A 26,044-nucleotide genomic window follows, 5' to 3' on the forward strand; every position below is an offset into this window, starting at 1 on the left:
TATTTTAAAAATATAATGTTATACGGATATACAAATATATTGATGTGCGAATATGGCGGGTCTCTGCGCTATTATTAACACTGAGATGGCCAGCGATACATGTCACTGGTTCTCCAGCTTGTCCGTAACAAGTGTGAAGCCTTTCTTACATTTATAAAACTCACATTGCTCTCCCAAGTTTAAAAAAAAAAAAAACAACAACAAAAGTATGCAAAATATTCAGCATTTTATTTAAAGTCTCTCCTTATAATAATATTGTAATATAATATTACACATGTTGAATCTAAGCCATTATCTCCCATAAATGAAATGGTAGAAACTTTATTCTAATTCCTAAATATAACATTTACCAGCTGGCATTAGTGAAGTGCTGTATGTTACACCCAAAGTCGCACTTACCAAACATGGTGATCTGGCACGGGCAGCTACTGCACCTACTCATTCACTTGTGGTCTCTGAAAGGCTCAGATCCACACAGCTCCGCTAATTCCCTTAATTTACCACGTTAACATCAACATTGTTTCTTCAAAGGACAATAATGCAACGTTACGCTATGTTTTCTCCCGTAAAGAGCATAGTAATAACTATAACGGCTGTTACTGATAACGAGTAAGGTGGGGAAGAGGGGTAAAAACAAAGTGTAATGTTTAATTAATAGCCTTTAAGATCTCCTTGATCGGCTTATGTTATGCCGCGTACAGCTAGTTAAATGTAAAACCTTAGTAATGACTTATAAAAGGTCTCAACAACACCGCCCCCCTGTACATCTCTGCCTTCATCCACAAAAACCTACCTACATGCCCCCTACCTTCTGCCCACGACATCTGCCTTTCCTGCCACCTTATTACCTCCTCTCACTCCCGCCTACAAGACGTCTCCCGTGCTTCCCGCTCTCTGGAATTCCCTACCATGCACCATCAGACTCTCCCCCAGCGTTCAGATGTTTAAAAACTCCCTGAAAACTCACCTTTTCAAGGAAGCATACCTCTAACATCCAACTCCCCTCCCCCTCCAACCCCACTGGGACCAGCTTTGTAGCTGGACCACTCTCCACCCACTCTATGTAACATCCCCCCCTCTAAACCTTAATGGCTTCAGCTGTCAGACTGGGCCATGTTCCAACGCTACACCTTATCTTACAATGAGCAGCCACCTTGCCTTCTTGTTTTAACATTGTCCCTCGTTCCCTCTAGACGGCTCTCACGAACCCTCATTACCTCTTTGTATCTATTTGTACCTGTATGTAACGGTTTAGGTTTTTGTAATATACAGAGCTCTGTATCCATTGTACCGCGTTGCGGAATATGTTGGCTCTTCACAAATAAACGGTAATAATAATAACATGATGTTAAGCCTATGCTAACGAGATGTAGTACAGACATTGTTTTTGCATATAATTAGCCTTGTGGATACTCGTTACACCAACGTCCGTTCCTGTTTTAGGTAACATCACGTTATGAGCCCTGTTTTAACGGAGTATTGTGGATCTAGCCCTAGTGTACCACTTAGATTGTAAGCTCCCTGGGTCACTACCATTATGCACAGCTTGAATTGTTTAATAAAAGGGGTCATTAACAAAAAAAAAGTATTGCGCTTGTCTAAAACATTTAAGTGAATGTACCCTCTTTCATTTTCAAAGTCCTTTTTTGTCTCCCGGAAACTCACCTGTGACCCGACTCCTGGAAGAGAGGTATCATCCTAGAGGAAATGCCGTAGAGGGGGGTAATTTCAGGGGGTTGGTACGGAGGCTCCCCTCCTCCATCCATGTTTCCGGCTGCCACAGGAGCCGCTGGCACAGTTGATGGGGCAACAAACGATTGAACCCTCGCATGACAGAGGAGAGACAGAAGTCAGATGTGCAGATATTGGGTTAAAAGAATAATAATATGTATACTATAGACCCATCGAACATACAGAATCATATATATATTATATATATATATTTTATATATATATATATATATATATACCATTTGCACACGAGGACTGTTCCTGGAGGACGCTAACAGCGGCTGCATTGCTCCCTGAGTTCCTGCTGGACGCAGGCTCAGAGGGGTCTGGACGGACATAATCAAGAGGCTTGTGAGCGGAGGAGCAGAGTTCCAGTACTGGTGCATGAGTATTATCTCATAATATGCTCTTATTCTTTGTTGTTTGTGAGTTTTAAATTGTTAGATTTTTGGGGGATTATTAAATGTTATTTTAGACATATTGCACTAGGATCGAGCGCTTTCTTTTTTCGTTATGTATATACATATATATACACACACATATACACATATACACATATATATATATATATATATATATATATATATACACACATACATACATACATATATACATTTGGCACTTGCATGACTTTCAGTGTGAAAGTGTTTTATTTTATCAAATCAACGTTTCTGTCCTCAAATGGGACCTCTCTCAAGATACTACATATATACTATACACGCACACACTATAAAATGTATTGGACTGCATAAATTGTACTGTGGCTGTAAATTTGTATTAATTTTTATACAGGCACTTTTATACGCGCTATGGAATTTTTACACATTAGCACTGCTTTTTATACTGATTCAATGCTAGTCATGCTATGTCAAACAAAAAACATCTAATAAATAAAAAATCAAGTCATAAACAGTGTTTACATTTCGTGTTATTCAGAAAAAAAATAGTTTTTTGGTGAGGAGGAAGGGGGGGGGGGGGGGGGGATTATTCTACCCTTAAAAAAAAAGTTAATGAACTTTGCAAAAGTATTTTAAGTAAAATACAAACAAAAAAATCTGATCAATGTCCTGCGTCTGGTACCATGTCTCCCATTAGCGTTTCCATCTTTCTCGATACCTACTCGGGGTGCTTCCAGTCTATCCCCACAATGCTCTCCACCCCTTTGCTGAGCTCCTTGACCTGCAGGATCCCCCGCTGCTGCATGCTCTGCAGGAACTTGGAGAGCTGGGAGAGGACAGAAGAGGCCACGTCCATGAGACTGTTTAGGATTGTTGTGTGTGCAAGTTGTATATAAGTACTGTATCTAGACATGTCACTCACGCCACTGCTTAACCCTCTTGCTGCCAGTGAAAGTGTTAAACTAGGACACCATTATTCATCTGCCCTACTGCATGTAAGAAATACCTATATGTAGCTATTTCTTACACAGTTTTTAAAGCATCACTCCCCACAGAAGCCTGTGAGTTTAACTCATATAATATTAGTATCTTGCCCTCATAGCATAGTCTGTAACCATTAGCTTTTGAGGTGACTGTGGAAAGCTTTGGACTGCACTGGGCTGTGGGGAGAGCTTCATTTTAATCTCCCGGACACCTAATATTTCAACCGCTTATATATCCTGAGTGGAGAGTCAGATGTAAAATATAAAAACAGCCTGGGAAAGGGCAAGACGAGATCTTTTCGAGTTTGCAAATAAAATCAGTGCAAAATGATTGAATAATTATCCCCATTAAGTTCCAAAACAGTGCGCTTGTACGCACATTTCACATGCAGCAGTGACATTTTAACAAGCACCTTGTCTGCACTACTCCTGAGAAGCGTCACAAAATGTCCTGTTATTAGAGACCGTTCTGGAGGGGAGGTGCCTTACCTTCTTGTAACTGGACTTCTTAATGTCCACTTGCTGTCCTTCTGGGCTACAGGTAAAGCAAATGGTCAGTGTATGCAGCACCACAAGCTTACAATTTCTTTCTACGCTTTCTTATGGGAGAACAAAGAGGTTTACGATCCCTGCGTGTTCTGTCTGCCTTTATGTCCTTTCCTTAAAGGGGCATTTCCTTATATGGCTGGGGGGTATAAGGAGGTAATGGGTCTGGGGAGGGAGGTATAAGGAAGTAATGGATCTGGGGAGGGGGGTATAAGGAGGTATTGGGCTTGGGGAGGGGGGGAAAAGGAGGTAATGGGCTTGGGGAGGGGGTATAAGGAGGTAATGAGCTTGGGGGGTATAAGGAGGTAATGGGTCTGGAGAGGGGGATAAGGAGGTATTGGGCTTGGGGAGGGGGGGAAAATTAGGTAATGGGCTTGGGGAGGGGGTATAAGGAGGTAATGAGCTTGGGGGGTATAAGGAGGTAATGGGTCTGAGAGGGGGATAAGAAGGAGGTATTGGGCTTGGGGAGGGGGGGATAAGGAGGTAATGGGGGTATAAGGAGGTAATGGGCTTGGGGAAGGAGGTATAAGGAGGTAATGGACTTGGGGAAAGGGGGAAAAGGAGGTAATGGGCTTGGGGACAGGGGTGGGGTATAGGGACATAAGTCATGGGCCAGGTGAGGGAGGGGTCATATGGAGGTAATTGGCCTGGGGCTGGGAGTACAGCTCACAGAGGTACGTGGGAGGGCCTGCCAGAGGTCCGCAAAAGGGGGGCCCAGGCCAGAGGGACAGCAGTGGGTGAATGAAAGGGCCTTACAGGCCAGCAGATGAGCCTGCCGTAGGCCCGAGCTAAAGGGGGCTTTACGCAGTAGTATACTATACACACCTACCGCCATCATTATGATCGCTGAGACTGCCTAACAAATGTGTTATGGTAAAAAGAAACATTCTGGTAGAAAGACGCATACCTCACATAGGTTAGGGGGTTTACTCAAATGAAAATCAACTTATTTCTCGGCCCTAGTGAAGAATTACAATGAAGAGCAAATTAATTGAAGCAGGAGTCCCCCCAGAAGCCGATATCAGTTTAACTCACATAATATTAGTACCTTACCCCTGGGCAAGTCCTGCTCTTTTTTATAGTGTGATTTTCCTAATGTCTAACGCAGGGATGCGCAAACTTTCCCCCTGCGCCCCCCCTCCTTACCTTGTCTTTGGCGTCAAATGACGTCACGTGACACCGCGTCGCCGAAGACAAGTTAAGAGATGTTGCAGAGGCCTCATGCAATCCCCCAGCATTTCATTTAAATGTCTTCGGGGAAGAGCGTGGGGCCTCTGTAACCACCGTGCCCCCTCTGGAAAATCTTGTGCCCCCCTGGGAGGCGCACACCCCTGGTCTAACATCTGATTGGCAAGCTTTAGGTTGCACTGGGCTCTGGGGAGAATGCCATTTGAATCTCCCAGACACTTATTATTCCAAACGCTTATATATCTCCTGAACAGAGCATCAGATTTAAAAAAAAAAAAAAAAGGGTTGGAAAGGGCAAGAATAGATCTCTTTAAACACCACAGTGCCCCCAGACCACTGGCACGTCTGCGTCACGTAATCAGACCCCGGAGTCGGTGTGCGGTGTATTTTCTTCCTCATCAGGGGAGCACAACTCGGTAACCAAAATAAAAATAAAGCAAATTATGGTATAGTATATCTTATACAAAAGGGGTGTGTGGGGTCTGGGGGTTACTGGTCTTACTCGCATCTTCCCCAAATATAAAGGCATCTCCCTGACGAAGCCGTAAAGCGGTGAAACGCGCCGGGTGATCCTCATCAGATTCCAAGAAGCGGAGAGAGACGTGTTCCTCTACAGTGAGGGAACATTCAGGAACCGGAACCCGCAAGTGAGAGGACTCGTCTGCGACACGCCGGCATCCAAGAGAGGATAGGCGGTGAGGGAGAGCTACCTTGGATCCCACCGAGTTTACTGTCCAAGTTATTTTATGCTTAAATGATCTTACATAGTTACATAGTTACATAGTAGATGAGGTTGAAAAAAGACGTACGTCCATCAAGTTCAACCTATGCTAAATTTAGACAACCGATACTTTATTCTAGATCTATACTTACTTATTGATCCAGAGGAAGGCAAACAACAAACCCCATTAAGGGGAAAAATTAATTCCTTCCTGACTCCAAGAATTGGCAATCGGATTAATCCCTGGATCAACATCCTTCCCATGTATACTTATTTGGTATATCCCTGTATACCTTTCCCATCTAAAAAAATGTCCAACCTTTTTTTGAACAAATCTATTGTATCTGCCATCACAGTCTCCATGGGTAATGAATTCCACATTTTAACTGCCCTTACTGTAAAGAATCCTTTCCTTTGTTGCTGGTGAAATTTCCTTTCCTCCAACCTTAAGGGATGGCCCGAGTCCTTTGTACTGCCCGTGGGATGAATAGTTCTGTTGAAAGCTTCTTGTATTGTCCTTCAATATATTTGTATATAGTTATCATATCCCCTCTTAGACGCCTCTTTTCTAATGTGAATAAATCTAATTTAGCTAGCCTCTCCTCATAAGTTAGAATGTCCATCCCCTTTATTAATTTGGTGGCTCTTCTCTGCACTCTCTCTAGTTCCATAATGTCTTTTCTTAGGATTGGTGCCCAAAATTGTACTCCATATTCAAGGTGTGGCCTTACTAATGCTTTGTAAAGGGGCATAATTATGTTTACTTCCCTTCCATCCATTGCCCGTTTGATGCAAGATAAGCTCTTATTTGCCTTTGCAGCTACTGCATGACATTGGGCACTATTGCGAAGCCTGCTATCTACAAGCACTCCTAAATCCTTCTCCATCAAGGATTCCCCCAATATATCTGCATTTAATTTGTACGTCGCCTTTTTATTCTTGCATCCCAAATACATAACCTTACATTTATCTGTATTAAACCTCATTTGCCATTTACCTGCCCACGTTTCCAGTCTCTCCAAGTCCTTCTGAAGAGAAATTACATCCTGCTCTGATTCTATTACCTTACACAATTTAGTATCATCAGCAAAGATGGAGACTTTGCTCTCGATCCCAACCTCAAGGTCATTAATAAACAAGTTAAAAAGCAGGGGTCCCAGTACCGATCCTTGAGGTACTCCACTCACGACTTTAGCCCAACCTGAAAAAGTTCAATTTATGACAACCCTCTGTTGTCTGTCCTTTAACCAGTTTTCAATCCAGGTGCATATATTATTAGTCCAATTTTCTTTATTTTGTACACCAACCTCTTGTGTGAAACCGTATCAAAAGCCTTTGCAAAATCTAAGTAGACCACATCAACTGCATTACCCTGGTCTAAATTCCTACTTACCTCCTCAAAGAAACAAATAAGGTTTGTTTGGCAAGATCTATCCATGCCGACTATTACTAATAATTTTGTTTTCCATTAGGTATTCATGAATATTATCCCGTATTAAACCTTCAAGTAGTTTCCCTACTATTGAGGTCAGGCTTCCAGGTCTGTAATTCCCCGGGTGTGATCTAGCTCCCTTTTTAAATATAGGCACCACATCTGCTTTACGCCAATCTTGTGGTACTGAGCCGGTGGAAATGGAGTCCTTGAATATTAAATATAATGGTTTTGCTATTACTGAGCTTAACTCCTTGAGAACTCTTGGATGTATGCCATCGGGGCCAGGTGCCTTATTTACTTTAATTTTTTCAAGTCGCTTATGAACTTCTTCCTCAGTTAACCAATTGGTCATTAATATGAAGGTTGTGGCTTCCTCCTGTGGCGCTACTATTGAACTTGATTCTTCCCTGGTAAACACAGAGGCATAGAATTTGTTTAATACCTCTGCTTTCTCCTTATCTCCAATAATCTGCCTACCCATCTCACACTGAAAGGGTCCTATATTTTCTTTTCTCATTTTTTTGTTATTAAGGTACTTAAAGAACTTTTTAGGGTTGACCTTACTTTCTATTGCAATCCTTTTTTCATTATCCATTTTTGCTAATTTAATTGCCCCTTTGCAATTTTTGTTACATTCCTTATAATTCTGATACGATGTCTCTGTCCCTTCTGACTTAAAGAATCTAAACGCCTTCCTCTTCCTGTCCATTTCCTCCCCTACCTGTTTATTTAGCCACATTGGTTTTGACTTATTTCTTTTATACTTATTAGGGTATACACTGATAAGTGTGCTTTTCTAACAATGTTTTAAAGACTGCCCATTTATCTTCTACATTTTTCCCTGCAAAAACATCATCCCATTGTATTACTACTAGATTAGACCTCAGTTTATTAAAGTCTGCCTTTCTAAAGTTTAAAGTCTTTGTTGAACCCAAGTACAGTCCCATTGCGTACGTTAATGTGGGGTATGCCTGTAATCTGTTTTTTGATCATTTATTTCAAATGAGACCATGTTATGATCACTGTTACCCAAATGTTCCAGGACTTGAATATTTGTTATTACTTCTACATTGTTTGATATGACCAAATCCAGAACTGCCCCTCTCCTGGTTGGTTCCTCAATAATTTGGGTCATATAATTATCTTTAAGCACCCCCAAAAACCTGTTTCCTTTTGTTGTAACGCTAATCTCATTGCCCCAGTCTATGTCTGGATAATTAAAATCCCCCATTATGCAAACATGACCCAGTTTTGATGCCTTCTCCATTTGCAAATGTATTTCAGCTTCCTCAATCTCACAGATATTTGGTGGTTTATAGCATATTCCCACAAACATTTTCTTTATACTTTTACCACCACTGCTAATTTCTATCCACAAGGTCTCAACAATTTCATCATTCCCTTCATAGACATCATCCCTTATAATAGGTTTTAGATCTGGTTTAACATATAGACATACTCCACCTCCCCTTCTCTTTGCTCGATCCTTTCGAAAAAGGGAATAACCCTCTAAATTAACTACCCAGTCATGAGTTCCCCATTTTATCTGTCAGGCTTCTTGCATTAGCAAGCATGCATTTAAGTTTTTTTTCAGCCTGTACTATCATCTTATCTGCTCCTTCCATTCTGCGCCCACTTTGTTTAGTCTTTAGAAGTTTTCTAGTATTATCTGTATTTACTATGGGTGTCTCGCTGCTTGTCAAACTTGCACTTGCCCCCATTCTACCTCCATACCACCTTGTATCCGCCTCTATTCCATTGAGTTCATTATCTGTTTCATTCCTCTCCCCCCTCCATCCTAGTTTAAAATCTCCTCCAACCTTTTTAGCATTCTCCCCCCTAGCACAGAAGATCCCTCTTCATTGAGGTGCAATCCATCCCTAGAATATAGATGGCACCTCTCAGAAAAGGAATCCCAGTGCTCTAAAAACCCAAACCCCTCCTTCCTGCACCACTTTCTTAGCCATGCATTAACGTCCCTGATTTCTGACTGTCTCCTTGCGGTAGCGCATGGCACTGGTAGTATTTCAGAAAATACTACCTTGGAGGTCCTTGCCTTAAGCGTTTGGCCTAGATCCCTGTAATCATTTTTTAGGACCCTCCATCTTTCTCTAACTTTGTCATTGGTGCCAACATGTACCAAGACCGCCGAGTCAATCCCAGCCCCCCCCAACAATCTGTCTACCCGAACCGCAATGTGCCGAACCCGAGCACCCGGGAGACAACAAACTTACATCTTCTACGTATGCATTTTTAAGCTATTTTCGTTTTATAAAGAAGATTATATATACCGTTTGTAATGGTGCGCTCTTTCTTTCTTCTTGGCAAGGTACTTTATCCATCTGACTGCACTGGATTGACCTGCTACTCTTTTAGAGATGTCTTTATATTTGGGGAAGGTTTGTGTAAGACCAGAAACTTCCAGAAACCCTGCTGTATAAGACAGGGTTGCATAAACTTTTTGTAATCTGAGACCCCCTGCCTGCTCTCCCCCCTACTTGCTCGTGCGCCCCTCCCCACCCTTATCTTTTCTCCGGTGTCATGTGACATCGCGTTGCCATTTGACCCCACGGCGTCATTAGACTCCACGTTGGTATGGCGACGTATCGCTAGAAGCCACCGAAGAAAAGGTATATACAGAGGCCTCGGGTGCTCCACCGGCATTTAATTTGAATGTTGTGGGGAAGAGTGCAGGGCCTTTTTAAGTGCCGCGGCACACCCAGAAAATGTCACCCCCCCCGTTTGCACACGCCTGGTATAAGACATGCTATAAGATATTTAGCGTTATTTCTTTTTATCCTTGGTTACCAAGTTGTTCTCCCCTGATGTGAAAGAAAATACGCTTTAGAAGATTTGTTGGAACATTTCTTGGGAGGGTTTGAGCAGCAACCAGTGCCTAATTATTTATCTATTCACTATTTTATCAGTTTTCATATGCACCAATTATCACTACTTGACTTGAATTACACTGGATGTCACATGTTGGTTGTTTAATATAATTCTCACACTGTTTTGCACGTGTATATATGCACTTTAAAACTGTTTAAAATGGGCCTGAGGACACAATTTTTATTATAATTTCCTTAAATAAGTAGTTTTAGTGAGCAGCGCCACTTGTAACATTTGTCTCTGCCCCCCCGGATACGGCATACCTAGTCAATAGGGCACTGAAAAGGGTTAAGTCTAAGCTTTCTACTTGGTGACTTACATTAAATACTTATTTTTTTTATTCAATTTCGTCTTGCTTTTTTTCCCATTTCAATGCTGGGAAGTCCCTTTCTGTTACATTTAAGTTGGTTTGATCTAATCCTCCTGGAAGTGCCCCTGTCCTGCCCTGCAATGTGTTACAGGCCTCTCGGGCTGCAGAAGGTTATTATGTGTAGTGCTTTCCCCCCAGCAGCAGCCTCATTACAGAACTGACCAGCAGGAGAAGAGATGGTTGCACAAGAAGCTGCTTGTGAGAAGGGGCAGGTCTGCTTTCTTCACCTTGTATTTCACCGCATGGAGAAAGCACTGGCTCAGCAAGCTGTCCATAGCTTCTACAGCCCCCCAGAGAGAAGAAGAAACAAGACGAGAGTCAGACATAAGAATATAATATAATACTGGGTCAGACTAAATGTCTTCCTCAGTGCAGGAAGTCTCTGGGTGATCATAGCACCGTGCATCCCTCACTCCCTGCTTGCAGATGTGTCCATGCTGCTAGTATCCAACTATGGACTTTCTCTCGGTGCATAGATCTCTTCCTATTAGCGTTTTCAATTCCGTTACAACAGGGGCGGCCAACTCCAGTCCTCAAAGGCCACCAACAGGTTAGGTTTTCAGGATATCCCTTCTTCAGCAAAGGTGGCTCAGTCATGATGACTGAGTCACCTGTGCTGAAGGAGGGATATCCTGAAAACCTGACCTGTTGGTGATCCTTGAGGGCTGGAGTTGCCTGCTCCTGCCTTACGACATACCAGGAACGTACGTCATGGGCACTTGCTAGTTTTCTTGGGGCAGGTTGAGCTGACCACTCTGATGGAGCCTCCAACCTGATCGAAACAAGAGTGGTGCCCCCTCTACTTGCGTTTCCTGTACCAGGGACCAGGAGCAGGGCCGCCAACAGAAATCGTGGGGCCCAGGACAAACATTTTAAGCAGCCCTAAACCCCCCCTCCCCCCCCCCCGTCGACGGTATTGCGAGCCCCTCTCTCCCCTTTCCCATGGCCAGACTGTGATCACACACCTATTTCTGGCGGTCTTTTTGAAGTCTATTCAGGCTATTAGCTAAAGGTTGAAAAAGTTCAAATGCATATTTAAACAAAATAAATAAGAAGTTGCTAAAAAGGACTCACAAAGAGAAATAATATGATAATATTTGATACAATAGTTTTTCGTGCTGCTTGGCACGTTGATATACAATTGTACATTTGTTATTTAGTTACAATGTTTAAACATAACCTGATGGATACAATGTTTAGCAGTTGAAATGAGGCTTAGATAAATGGTCTATATGTAAAGCCTTCATTTAGTCCTAGTGGATTTCGTGTTTTCAGTCTGTATAGCCACTGTGCCTCCCTTTGCAGTAGTTTTTGTTGTTGTAGTTACCCTGTCTGGCTGAGGTGGGGACCAGTTCTTTACCAATAAATGTCATACAGTTGCTGTCGCCACTGTGAAATTGGTTTATGTGTCTGACTATCAGTGTGTCTTGTTCCTGTTTGACTGAGTGGACGTGTTCCCTTACACATCATCTCAGTTGTCTGAAAGTTTTACCTATGTATCTCATGCCACATTTACATGTCATGAGATAAACCACACCTGCAGTTGTGTGATATTCCTGTGTGTGATTGGAATCCCAGAATGATTTGCAAGAGTTCCTGTAAGGACAAGTTTTGCATGACTCGCAGCAATATGAGCCTTTAATTCTATTTGTTTGTCTGTTTGCTTTCCTGGTAGTGGCTGTGGACCAGTTCATCTTTTATATTCCTAGGCCGTATTGTTGCTTTAACAGCGTGCACCTCCACACCTCATGCTCTTACTACCTACAATCTGGCACACTATACACTGGAGCACCCAACATTTATCTGGTGTGTATTGCCAGAATAAGGTGTTAGCTGGTATCTCTGCAGCTTTCGATTTACCCCCCTGCATATATTTGGGGACAGTCACTGATCAGCTCAACATTGCCAACTACTAAGGGACTTATATTTTTACTTTAATTGGTCCCATAGTTACAGCTTGATTCTGCATAGTATACCTTCAACCACAGGATCTTCCTGCCATTATCAATGAATCCATAAGCTCACTCAGTCTGCAATTGGGACTTTAACCCTATATACACCATTATCCCCTTCACCCAGTAGCCTCTTCACAGAATCGCTGTTGGGCAACATCAGTTTTAAATATTAGTTAAGTCTTATTGCTCTACTATTTGTTCATTACTTTAATTGATGTATTAAAAGTCGAGTTTGATTTACAATAATTTATTCACAACAAGAACAGTTCCCAGCACTCGGTAAGGTAATGGTCTGAAGATAAGCCAAAAGAGAATTTAATGTGAGCACACCAACAAGACACATACAAATACTGAGGCACAGGAATTGCACAACAAGAAGCAATTACTGCAGGTGAAAAAAAGAAGACACCTACAGTATGGGGAAAGCTCAGGGTAAGGAGGGGGGGGAACAGCAGGAATTAAGGCAAACGAGGGGGGCAATGTTCAGTTGGTGAACCCCTTCAGGCCTGTTCCCAATAATCTGTGGGATCAAAGGTATTTCCCTCACCCTAAATTGTAGCCTCCTAAAAACACAAATAGTGAACTAATGCCACCAACAAAAGGGGTGTAATGTGGGGATAAGCCCAAGCATAACTAATAAGGTACAAATGGAAGCAGGTACACTGACTAATACTGTGGTACAGGTGAGTATACAGTCCAGGCTCCCACACAGATCCCCAAAACCACAGTCTAAACAATTCCAGAACCAGTGTAAGCACTATTGTGCAGATAAGTGCATACAGATCAGTTCAAATACCAACAAGGATCCAGCTTGGTACAGTATAAGCCTTACGCAGAACTTAGCAGATGTAGCTCACGATTTTGTGCTGTAGTGACGTCTCTACAGCACTAAATTGTGAGCTACATCTGCTAAGTTCTCTTCCTTCCCTCCCTGGTTTTCCTTTTCCCTCCCTTCCCTTTTGTCCTCCGGTTACCCTGAGCTTTCCCCATAGGTGTCTTCTTTTTTTCACCTGCAGTAATAGCCCCTTGTTGTGCAATTCCTGTGCCTCAGTATTTGTATGTGTCTTGTTCGTGTGCTCACATTAAATTCTCCTTTGGCTTATCTTCAGACCATTACCGTATCGAGTGCTGGGAACTGTTCTTGTTGTTATTATTACTTTGGAGGGGTTAGGGTCCCTCTCTGTTCCCGCTGCACCACATTTTCATCACACTATTATTCTGTTTACATTTATAGAGTGCTGTTTACTCTCTATATCCATTGAGACAATTATTCCCCTTCCTAGATTATACCCAGCCCATGTGTGTTCATATCCACAAATAGGCGCTTATCTTTCTCTTGTACCCGTAACCTTCACTTATTGTGTTGCACCTTCCCTTAATTGGGGATTTTATTTGGCATCCATTAGCAACTATTATTTCACAGTATCTAAGTGTCGGCTCTTGAGCAAACTATAACAAACTTTTAAGGCTTAAAAATCAAGTCTCCTGTATGTGAGTGCATTAGCAACATAAAAGACCAGCGCTTTAAGTAGCAGGTTCTCCCTGTCTGAAGCTGGGCACATTAGGATACCTTGCGGTGTTCTCTGGGACGAGACGGTGTCCTGCGTCTCTTCCCCCTGCTCCTCCGCTGCCTCGGAGTGCTCTGGACTTCCCTCTGCCTCTTGCGGAGCTGCTCTGTCCCCTTCCGACAAGTGGAAACTCCCCATGCCTGCCTCCAGAGCCTGCGCCTCGGGCAACGAGTGTTGGGACGTTTCCTGACCCTCACCATCCGATGTCCATGCAGGATCCGGAAGCAGGGGGCCGATGGCTGGAGGGCAGGACTTCTCACCAAATGCCCTGTGACCATGACAATTGTATGTTGAAGGTTCAAGCAAATCCTTACCCTCATAGACTCTACAGCAAAAGTGTCATTATTACTATTATCTATTTAAAGGGGTCGACATATTCCAATGCACGGTACAAAAGAGGAGCAATCAGAATGGCATTCTGGGTAAGAATTGCCTCCTGGAAGAGGATGTATCACGGCTCACTCACCATAGCTGATCTCGGTACGTGTGCAACACGCCGACACCTTTTCCCTTCATTCCCGATGCCAGCATCTCTCCTGTAGACATATTGGCCACTCCAACAGCTACGGGGGCCCTTGACCAACAAAACATTACAGCGTCACCCGAGGCACCGTGGCTGCTCCCTCTACACCCGAGGCACCGTGGCTGCTCCCTCTACACCCGAGGCACCGTGGCTGCTCCCTCTACACCCGAGGCACCGTGGCTGCTCCCTCTACACCCGAGGCACCGTGGCTGCTCCCTCTACACCCGAGGCACCGTGGCTGCTTCCTCTACACCCGAGGCACCGTTGCTGCTCCCTCTACACCCGAGGCACCGTGGCTGCTCCCTCTACACCCGAGGCACCGTGGCTGCTCCCTCTACACCCGAGGCACCGTGGCTGCTCCCTCTACACCCGAGGCACCGTGGCTGCTCCCTCTTGTTTGTCCACAACAAGACCACTTGTTTGTCCACTTGTTTGTCTTGTTTGTCCACAAACGGGTGCGCAGCTTTAGCATGCAATTTACTCCCATGGAGTAAATGTGTGCTAAAGCTTAGCCCCCTTTTGTGGATCTGAGCTTTTATCTTAAATATATGAAAGCATCAATACCGGTTGCTGTTTTTCTTAAAAAAAAATAATAGTATTCAAAACTGGGAGTCCTCTGGAGTTGACCTACACTGTTTTTAGCCCCGCTGACACCCTAGGTACTGAGGTACATACCGTTTTTAGGTGCTGGTATTCTCCGCTCCCTCTAGGGAATTCAAAATGGCTGCCAAACCACAACCAATGATGTTGGGGATTCCTATTGGGTCACCACGTCTATGTAACCAGTAAGTGTGCCCCAACCTACAAATCTGGAAAAATCAGGACGTCCCCGGAGCTGAGAATTGTGCGTTTCAGCCCTGGACGACCGCCTGGTTCAAATACATGGTAATACAAATCTTTTTCACTATTGCCAGATTTGTCGCTTTAAATACGGTGGCATTGTGTCTATTAAGGCACAGCTCGTTGCATCTCATTTTACAGCATATTTATACTGTAAAAACAGAAAGAGGAAGGGATACTTGTAAAATAAATTCCTTAACCTTTAAAAAAAAAAAAAAAAAAAGAAAGAGACCGATATTGGACGTAGTTGGAAGTAGTACCCTGGGTTTGTCAAAAAAAAAAAAAAAAAATAGTACTTCTGGTTTGTTCAAAAAAACGTAGTACTGTAGTTTCCTGGTTTGTAAAAAAAATTGTTGTTTTACTGGTTTGTAATTTATGTATATTTGCTTCGAAAAGGAGGTAGGGCAGGGCTCTTCAGAAGTCTTGATGTGGCTCTTAGACCAGTGGAGGACAACTACAGTCCTCAAGGGCCACAAACAGGTTTTTAGGATATCCTTGCTTCAGCACAGGTGGCTCAATCAGTGGCCCTGAAAACCTGACCGTTGGTGGCCCTTGAGGACTGGAGTTGGCCACCCATGCCTCAGGCTCCAAATTGCATACTTGCTGCTTAAGCAGCTAAATGCAGTTTTTAACATTGAAACTTACTTGGAAGTTAAGGGCATGTTAATATATATGGCACAGATGTTACAAACGTTTGCAAAATGTTGAGATCTATTAATTTTAAAAGTCGTTAACTGTATCTAAAATGACCTTGCGATAAGCTAGTTTTCCTTCTACTCATAAATGTTTTCTGATCTGGCCCCTTTGGAAAAAAGGTTGCAGATCCTCACTCCTCACACATTAACCTTGGTTTTTACCAGTGGAAGGATGTACCTCTCTAATAATGTATGTGGCGGTTAGAGAACAGGAAAAATAACACAGGGGATACAAGTACAATGCAGGGATTGGTGTTCCCATCAATACTTGTCTAGCCCCAAGGCTGGATGTCAGCAGTGAAAGGCTTTACAGTGTGCTTTAACTAGAGAGAAAATAGCACGACGGGCGCTACCTGTTTCCCACCAAGGTGACTGTGCACAGGCTGCGCCGCTGTACCTCAGGGAGACCAGAAGAGGGCACCACTACGCCGGGCAGCATCAGATCTGCAATAGAGATAGCACGGGAAAGGTCACATGGGCACACACACACACACACACCTTATCAAGGACATCCTATCTGGGAATGTAACCTGACTCCAGATCACCTGTTCCATTCAAGCTGCTCTTTGTGAAACACACTATTAAAAGGGGAAGTCCCCTCCTAGTACCAAATAGTACTAATGGCAGTGACATATGTACGAGATACAGCAGGGTAATTGATGCCTTTTCGCTGATCTATGAACCAAAGTTGCAGAAAATCAGGTGTATCATTATCGCACATGTGATCTGGAGTCAGCTAAAAGGCATGTGCGATTAACCCTGCGAGTGCCGGGAGTGACTGATCCTCGGTGCAATCACGTAATCGCAATGTCATGGATGAGGCACACGGAACAGGAGTCCTCCACAAAACGTGCTCTCCCGTAGAAAATGCTACATCATGGAGCACCCAAAGGGTTAAAAACATTACTGGGCATAGGGCGAGCACCCTTGCAAATACACACACACAACTTCCCGAAGCTTGCTGTTATAGAAGGGGTTTCCAACAACAGGTCAGGTTTGCAGGATATCCCTGCTTCAGCACAGGTGGCTCAATCAGTGGCTTAGTCTTCGACTGAGCTGCCTGTGCTAAAGCAGGGATAGTTTGAAAACCTGACCTGTTTGTGGCCCTTGGGGACTGGAGTTGCCAACCACAGAGTTATAGTGTCTTTAAGTAATGCAATATAATCAGCAGCAGAGGATGCTGGGAGTTGTAGTTCTGAAACTGTGACAATTGCTCAATGAATCAGCTTTAAGGGATGTCTGAGCGTTATGCTTAAACGGGCCTGGGGTAGCTTATTTGTAATTACACTGTGTCCCCAGTGTCACCTCATTAGGACTGTGGGTGCGTTGTGTCACCTTATCTTCCTGTGCCTCAGGCACCAAAATGACATTGTACACTCTACTGGAGGGGGCGGGGGGTGTTATTCTATGTAGAGCGCTAAGTATATTGTCAGCGCAATATAAGAAAAAATTGTAAATAATATTCTTATAAGAGGAAAGGCATTGGGCCGTATTACCAAGCGTTGTATTTGCTGACATCAACAGGCCGCAAGACGAATAATAACAGAATTTATTACCTGCTCCACCAGACAGCTTCTCAAGCACAGGTGGCCAGGTGGTGAAAGCTGGGAGAATATCCGGATAGGACCACAAAGTATACACTGTGTAGACACAAAGACAAGTTAAAGGGACCTTCAGGCTACTCTGTACAACCTGTATCACACAACATCCACTCGAAGATATGAGGGGAGGGCACTGCCTCCTCTTCCATCTGTCTCCCCACTAGAAACATGTAGAACCTGACGGCAGATAAGAACCATTTGAACCAATACCCCTCCATTCTGCCATTCTCTTACCCGCTGGGAAACCACACACCCTTAAAGCTGCAGTTCAGTCTTTTTTTTTTTTTTAATTTATTTTTTTACTTCAATAGTTTCATGTGTGCAATCTCTAATTACCTAAAGAACTGTATAGCTGCAGGTCAATTCGTTCTCCATGTATTGATAGGTGAAATTTGGTGACATAATCAGTGAAGGGATCTGTTTTTCTTCTGCCTCTCAGTGGAAGCTCATGAATATTCATGAGCACTCCTGCACTGACATGTGCAAGAGGGAGGGCAGGGCTGACAAAGGGGTGTGCCAGGGCTTGTGACAGGACATGAAGGGGCAGTGCCTTAGCAAATGGCTGTTAAAATAGAATACAAGAAAATTGGTCTTTCAAAGTTGTTTTTTTAAAAACAGAAAATGCTAAAAGTATTTTTTCTTACTACAGAACTGATTTATTAAAAACAAACCACACATGCAGGATATTGACTGAACTGCGGCTTTAATAGCCTTCAGTTGCTTTCAAATGTAGAATCCCCTCGTCTCTGTCTCTAGCAGTTTTGACTGCCCTTACTAGCTTCTACCACCTCTGTTGAATCCATCACCCTTACTGCCGTTTCTCCTCATCCTGCCACCCTCCAGCTTCAGAGCATGAGCTCTTGTTCTAGCGATTCTCTCCCTCTGAAATTATTTATTTATAAAATGTTTTACCAGGAAGTAATACATTGAGAGTTACCTCTTGTTTTCAAGTATGTCCTGGGCACAGAGAGAAGATGACAAATAATACATGGTTACAAATACAGTTACATAAGTGAAAAGGGTATACATTATATACGAGACATATGTATATAAAAACATATGCTTATATATGTTATATATCTGAAATATGCTTCCCTCCTGTATATAACAGCTAAATATATATTTAGGATTGCACATTTGCATTGCTGCGGCCTTAAACTGTATGCCAGACTTCACATCCACACATGGGCAGCTCTCCTTTAATCCCTTTGCTGCCAGATTTACAAAGCAACCTTATCCTGAAAGATAAGGGACCTGTCTTCCTTTGATAATACCAGTGCTACCTTCTTGTCCTTGTTGTGTAGCTGATAGAATCAGATAAGAGATCCCCCTCCCCCCTACTCATCAGCCTCATAAATAAAAAATAAAAAACGACTCGGAATAGAGGAGCAGTTGAGTTTAATAATAAATAAAAGATCTGTGCTGCAAACTGCTAATGAACAATTCACGTGGTTGTACATTGCTGTACACTGTTAGCACTGAATTGCTCAATTCTCATGCTGTCTTGTGGTTTCGCTCCTAAGAATAGCAAGCAGATAAACAGAAATGCCGTATAGAATTGTGAACGGACGGTCAGCTCTGGTTTCCCATGGTCTGCAATCTATAACTGGCAATGTGTTGTAGTTGGCCTCTGGGAGATATAATTGTAACATGGTTTTATGACACCTATTGATCTCATAATACCGTCATCATTTAGGGCAGGGGCGGCCAACTTCAGTCCTCAAGGGCCACCAACAGGTCAGGTTTTCCAGATATCCCTGCTTCAGCACAGGTGGCTCAATCAGTGATTCAGTCAATGACTGAGCCACCTATGTTGAAGCAGGGATATCCTTAAAACCGACCTGTTGGTGGACCTTGAAGACTGGAGTTGGCAACCCCTGCTTTAGGGGCTTATTCAATATCCTCTGTAGCGGCCGATCAATGGGGATTTTAGGCCGAAAACGCCCCAATTGGCAGGTTCAGCACATATAGAATAAGCCCCATAGCCTTAATATAATAAAGCAGCAACGCACTCAGAAACCAATAGCATATCATGTTAGTACCTGGCCCCCTAAGCATGTCCTGTTCTTTAAAAAAAAAAAAAAAAATACATGTTCTTTTCACGTTGAAAAGGATTTTTCTAATCTCTAACTTCTGTGTTACCATGGTAACCGGTAGACTGCACTGGGCTCTGGGGAGAGCGCCATTTTAACCTGCGAGACACCTCATATTTCAAACTGCTGAACAGAGCATCCGATTTTAAAAAGAAAAAACTGCGTTGGAACAGACAGGAGAGATATATTAAAGTAATACAGTAATGATGATCAGCACAGACTGCAGCTTTAAAATACTTTGCTACAGTTTTCTATCAATTTTGTGATCTAAAGTGTCGATGGGACATACATTGTAATAGGATACACCAAATTCCCCCTCAGGGTGGTGAAAACTCAGCATAAAATGCAAGACGTTCTAATAACCAGTTTCCTACGTTTGACGCCACTTCATATAGAAAGCAGTGTACAGTGTCAATGCAAAAATGTTTTTGCTTTAATCCATAGAGCTAATAAACATCATGAGGGTTATTGGCATAAACTCTTAGACAGGACCTTAACTAATGCAGTGAGTCCCGCCTGGCCACTACCCTAATTTTTATATAGATGGCTAATCTAATGAATGGCTGACTAGTACTGTATTAAAACAACCCCATGAAGGGGGCTGACATCATCAAACACGCGTCCAACGCGCGTTTCCCTCCTACTACGGAGCTTCCTCAGGGACAAATTGTCCCTGAGGAAGCTCCGTAGTAGGAGGGAAACGCGCGTTGGACGCGTGTTTGATGATGTCAGCCCCCTTCATGGGGTTGTTTTAATACAGTACTAGTCAGCCATTCATTAGATTAGCCATCTATATAAAAATTAGGGTAGTGGCCAGGCGGGACTCACTGCATTAGTTAAGGTCCTGTCTAAGAGTTTATGCCAATAACCCTCATGATGTTTATTATCTATTAGGTGGATCTACAGTATGAAGTAGTGAGCTTTTCTGCTCACTCTGGCTGTTTGCACTCTTGCAGTCTCCCATCTTCCAGCATTGAGAATATACATTTAAATATCAGAGACTGCCTAGTTGCACTAGTTATTTATTAATTTAATTCATTTTTATACGTTATCACATTTATAAATTGGTAATATATGTTTTAAGGATTGATTAATAAAGGTTAAATTTTAAATTTTGGGTAGTGTGCATTCAAGTGAATTTCTTTTGGTGTACTAACCACTGTACCCCTCACTTTCTCTGATTCACTTCAGTTCACAGCTGCACCTACCTTTCATTATCAATTGCATTATTATTATCTACACATTTAGTATGGTTTAGTTTGATCACTCCCTTACTCCCCCGTTTTCTGTGAATCCATAGAGCTGTTGCTTTTGCGCTCTGTGTAATATACTCTCACTGCTCAGCAATACCGTAACAACAGTTACACTTAGGAAAACAAATACAGGGTTCCTACTGCCCCAATCAACCTCGGTTAAGGTGAAGTAAATCCAATGTAGGAAATAGCTATTTAACGATAGGGAACACTATAAACTACAATAACATTATGCAATCAGACATCCAACGTTTCAGTGCTTCATGTTAATCAGGGGTGAAGCTATAGCTATATACTCTCTCTGCACATGTCACATGGGAGCGGGACCGACTAGTAATATTGTGGGGTTTGGTGCAGGAACTGGTGCGAGGACTCTTACCTTCTCCTTCGCGATGGCTTCCTGCAGTGTCCCTTATCATAGAGCTGCGACGTAATATGGCGTCGCCATGACAACGGGAGATCACGTGACGTCCCGTTGTCATAACAACAGGATGCCACATGACGGCACGGTGTCACATGATGTCCCGTTGTCATGGCAACACGACACCATTGGTGATCGCGGCACCATGATGAGGGACACTGCAGGAAGACATCGCAAAGGAGAAGGTAAGAGAGGTACAGAGGACCTGCACGCTCTCCTAGTATAATCAGTTTAATTATTGTGGGGAAGAGCGCAGGGCCTTAAGCTCATTCGGCACCACAGAGGGTCCTTTTCTCATTGTCCCTCATAGGTCTATGTATTGAGGCAAATGGGCAGGAATTAAAATACAGTATCAAATGTATCAATGCCCATTGAAATGATTAGGATATTTTTCTTGTATACATCTGGTGCAATTGTTTTGCCACATAACTGCCCCACCTTAATACATAGCGGTCTATATCATTCACTTATCCAAGGTTGCACCATCCCTATATAAAGGAGATTTACGGTAGGGGAGCTTATACATATATCATCCCTAGAGTACGGGCACTGTACTGGGCAGGATTTACCCCGATCCGGTATTAAATGCCATCGACTTGAATCGCAGTTGAGGCCGGGTCGGGGGAAGGGGGGGTGTGTGATACCCAGTGTCGTAGCTTAGCAAATCCCGGCCTGTAACATGTGGGGAAAATGGAAAGACAAGGCGAGCCAAATGTTAGGGACGTCAAACATGCTTGGGATAAACACGAGGCCATCCTAAATACGAAACAAAGCCAGAGTAAATAGGGTGTGAGGTCTTACAGGAGGTAGGAAAATGGGCAGACTGGGTAGGCCAAGTGGTTCTTATCTGCCGTCAAAATTGATGTTTGTCTGTTATCGAACAAGAGACAAAGAAGCCCCAATACAAATCCAATGCGACAAATTGCGCCGCATACCTGTAACGCACCCCAAGCTGCTGGCTATATTATTGTTTTGTTTCCTCTATGCCAGTGGTTTCCAACCTTTTTTTGGTTAAGGAACCTATGTGAAATTCTGAGGCACCCCAACCCTCTTTAATAGGGTGTCTGAGATCAGATGCATTGTAAGGAACCTCAACCCTCTCTAATAGCGTGTCTGATATCAGATGCATTGTGGAAATACAAAGGGCACAATATAATATTGGCTGTGTAGGACCTACCGATAGGGTTTACCTTGACGTGGCTGCAGGTTCGAAATGTTTTGGCCAAAGGATTGAACTAAATGACCCATATACTTTAAAGAAAAAATATATAGTCATGTACTAAATAATTTCTTACACTGGATTGGGGCTTCTTTGTCTATTGTTGTATATTTGAGGTCCTTTTCCCAGTAGCACTCCAATTAACACAATTAAATATATAGATATATAATGCTGTGCGTCTGAGTGTTGAGCTGGCTGAAATTGTGTATGTCTGTCTGCTATCTGCCACCAATATTTCCATAGTGTCTGGTTTCTACAACGGCGACTTCACACACAGCACCTGTTGGATATAGGTTCCTCTCAAGCTCAAACATGATCGGGTTGCGGTTGCGGACGTAAATCGTCACGGAGTCTCCTTTGTGGGCATAGACTTTCACCGCGTTCAGCTCTTCTTTGGAAGGCATCAGCTCGGACAGGTTTTCCGCGGTGAGCTGCGGGAATGCGGCGCTGATATCAGCTCGCAGTTTCCTCCTGATTAAAACAAATCGTTCAAAGCCAGTGATCGTATGGATACAGCGTAATCAAAACCTAATCCTGGGAATTTATTCAAACGCCTCACATTGGGCTCTACCAACGCCAACTATTTACTGTGAACTTGGGTGACCAGCACACACTTGTTTTATGGTGTTATAATGCAAATTAATTAACCTTTGTGATGTACCTGACCAAAGGGGTAGATTGTACCCAATACATGGTTATTCTCTCCTTGCACTTTAATTGGCTGAATATAGCAGTCTGGGCTGGTCGCTCCTTTATTTTTACTTTAAAATATATTTTCTTGCCCTTTATATTTTTAAAATCAGATGCCCCGTTCCGGAGATAAAATGGTAACTGTAAAGGCAGAGATTAAGAAAATCATTATTTTTAACACTAAAAGAGCAGTACATGCCCAGCGGGTAAGATACTAACATTATACAAGTTAAAATTATATAGGCTTCTGCTTTAAAATGCTTCAGTGAGTCCACAGCAGGAAAGTGGGTGTACTAACTGTATAACCCCAGAAGTGCAGAATAAAACAGTCAGTGTGGGCACTAGTAAAGACCAAATCCAGATTGTTTTCTGCCTCTTTTTACAGTACTTATGGCCATTGACTGCCTGCTTCTAACTATAACAGACCTGTCGGCTCTCTGATTTTCTGCGAGTGTCATGAATTTGGAGTCAGTCTCACTCATCGTTAGCATCAGCGTCTCATTGATTTCAACAGAACATCACTGATAAACGTCAGCACTGACCCAACTAGAATATTTAAAAAAAAATGTGGTTCCAAAACCTCCAAATCTCACTGATTTCATTCCTCGAAGGCTGAACCACTGCCCTGAGCAGCGAGATAATGTATTCTGATTATTTTTTTTTTGTCAGCAGCTGTAAAAACAGTAGCTTTAACCCTTCAAGTGCCAGTGATTGCAGAAGGGCAGAATGTGATCTCCAATAGAAAAATGAGCAGGAGTGCCAGACCCCATGACAGAGTAGCTACGTCTAAATCGGGTGTGGATAACTCCAGTCCTCACGGGCCACTAACACGTCAGATTTTAAGGATATCCCTGCTTCAGCACAGGTGGCTCAATCAGATTGGACCACCTGTGCTGAAGCAGGTATATCCTTAAAACCTTACCTGTTGGTGGCCCTTGAGCACTGGAGTTGGCCACCTCTGGTCTAAAGGGTACAAAAAGGGTTAAAGCAGACAGAGCTGCAATTGTAAAATGATTTCTGCACCCCTCAGTCACCCCTCCATCCTTTTGAGCCCCATGTCCTTCCCTGATGCTCAAGGACGGGGAGAAATAGTGTGTGTTGTATTTATTTTCAAATATAATTTATTTAAAAATTATTTCCATTTGTGGAAATTGCTAATTAATTTGGAGGTAATTTTGTTTTATTTTGAACATATATGAAAAAAAAAAAAAATTCAGACAGAACATTTCATCTGTTTTTCCCCCAATGTCCAGATATTTATTGCGATAAATATCATTATCACAATTTCTTAAACCTATAGTTTAACTCATATAATGTTCGTATTTCGCCCTGAGTATGTCCTGCCATTTTACTATGTTTTTTTTTTAGTGTTAATAATCATGATTTTCTAAATCTCCAGCTTTTGAGGTTGCTATGGTAAAGTTTGGACTGCACTGGGTTTTGGAAGAGCTTCAATTTTGAACTCCCTGACACTTGTGGGCAAATTATTATTGTTGCCCAACCCTAATTCTGACTGTATCAGAGATTACGAATGTTCCTGTATTTTAAAATCCTCCCAAATTCTAATGTCCCCACTTATTCTGCCAAGTGCTGATTACAGGGTTGGCACAGTGTGTGTGTGTGTGTGTGTGTGTGTGTGTGTGTGTGTGTGTGTACACACAGTATATATATCTACACACACGAGAGGTAACAATGTATTTTTCCTGGTGAAAATATTTTATAAATATATACATACACATGTAGATAGGTATAGATATACATACAGGCAGTGGAGAGGTGTATTATTGAGGTCTGTGTTTTTGGTCTTGCTCTCACCTGTCTGAGCCTTTCATAGTTGTATTGGACTTGACTTTGAAGGCTTTAGCAAACATGATTGAAAGCAGCACGTCAGGAGAGGGACAGAGGCGTCCTGCAAGAGAAAATAAACGATCAGGAATACAGCATGATTCATTCCATGGGGGCTGCCATGTCTTGTCCGTCCCTCAAAACAGTCCTTCTGGAAACAAGTGCTCAGTCATCGCACATGCATTTCATTTATTTATAAAATATTTTACCAGGAAGTAATACATTGAGCGTTACCTCTCGTTTTCAAGTATGTCCTGGGCACAGAGTTAAGACAAATAATACATGGTTACAAATACAGTTACATAAATGAACAGGGTATACATTATGTACAAGACATTGCATGCACAGTTAAAGATAATAAATATTATATGAGCGTATGTAACAGTTACAGACCAGATTAAAATGTGAGACAGCCTTAGATTTTTCATGCCGGCAGTGTTCATGTTATTCACTTGTTCATGAGTAGATTTAATAGCTTGGAACATAATTCATTTACAATTACCTGTTTGATGCAATGTTCTATCTCTTCCGCTATGCACGGAGATACCTAAAGCACTTAGTTACTGTGAGTATTGTAATACAAACGTCATACCATGTTTGCACCACATCAAAATAACATATTATAATAATATCGTCTAAGAATTGTATAGTGGTATATTAACTGCTTAAGCAAGTCACTGTATCTCCCTCTGGACATTTTTATCTCCATAGGAAAGGGACATGTACCTGAACATTTTTATTTAAAGCTCTTATTTGGTTCTTACATAGGAGATATCTTGATGTACAACACTGGGCCCAAACATAACATGTAATGAGCTGTACACATTAAAGATGCGTGAGGCTCAAAGGAGCGAGGTTTGAGGAGCCAAACAATTATTTATTACAGGTGAATAAGGGGGGCCATTTAAAATGGATGCAGGAGTTCGGTACATAACAGTTGATGAACGAGTGGCTTAGTGGTAAGAAACACTGCCTTTGAGGTTAATGAACCACAATGTCAGCTCCATCGGACCTTGGACAAGTCACATCTACATTTTTAAAAACGTACTTTATTTAAATAAGGTACAAAAAAAAAATCAG

At 42.6% G+C, this 26,044-nt stretch overlaps 1 protein-coding gene across 7 annotated transcripts in view; it reads right to left on the bottom strand.

Annotated features, from left to right (window-relative positions):
* The window catches only part of EIF2D (eukaryotic translation initiation factor 2D), an 81,095-nt gene that overhangs the window by 50,351 nt on the left and 4,700 nt on the right, over window positions 1-26,044 (bottom strand). For all 7 annotated transcript variants that reach the window (XM_075615173.1, XM_075615172.1, XM_075615174.1 and 4 more), the window contains exons 2-11: window positions 24,935-25,028; window positions 22,710-22,900; window positions 17,399-17,482; window positions 16,196-16,286; window positions 14,251-14,358; window positions 13,787-14,052; window positions 10,424-10,541; window positions 3,602-3,647; window positions 2,852-2,955; window positions 1,666-1,824 (exon numbers count right to left, since the gene is read on the bottom strand). In XM_075615173.1, coding sequence (XP_075471288.1) covers window positions 1,666-1,824; window positions 2,852-2,955; window positions 3,602-3,647; window positions 10,424-10,541; window positions 13,787-14,052; window positions 14,251-14,358; window positions 16,196-16,286; window positions 17,399-17,482; window positions 22,710-22,900; window positions 24,935-24,990 — 1,223 coding nt within the window. In that variant the 5' untranslated portion in view covers window positions 24,991-25,028. The remainder of the gene's footprint in view (window positions 1-1,665; window positions 1,825-2,851; window positions 2,956-3,601; window positions 3,648-10,423; window positions 10,542-13,786; window positions 14,053-14,250; window positions 14,359-16,195; window positions 16,287-17,398; window positions 17,483-22,709; window positions 22,901-24,934; window positions 25,029-26,044) is intronic.

This window comes from Ascaphus truei, chromosome 9, assembly GCF_040206685.1.
Source record: "Ascaphus truei isolate aAscTru1 chromosome 9, aAscTru1.hap1, whole genome shotgun sequence".
In the NCBI taxonomy this organism is placed as follows: Eukaryota; Metazoa; Chordata; class Amphibia; order Anura; family Ascaphidae; genus Ascaphus; species Ascaphus truei.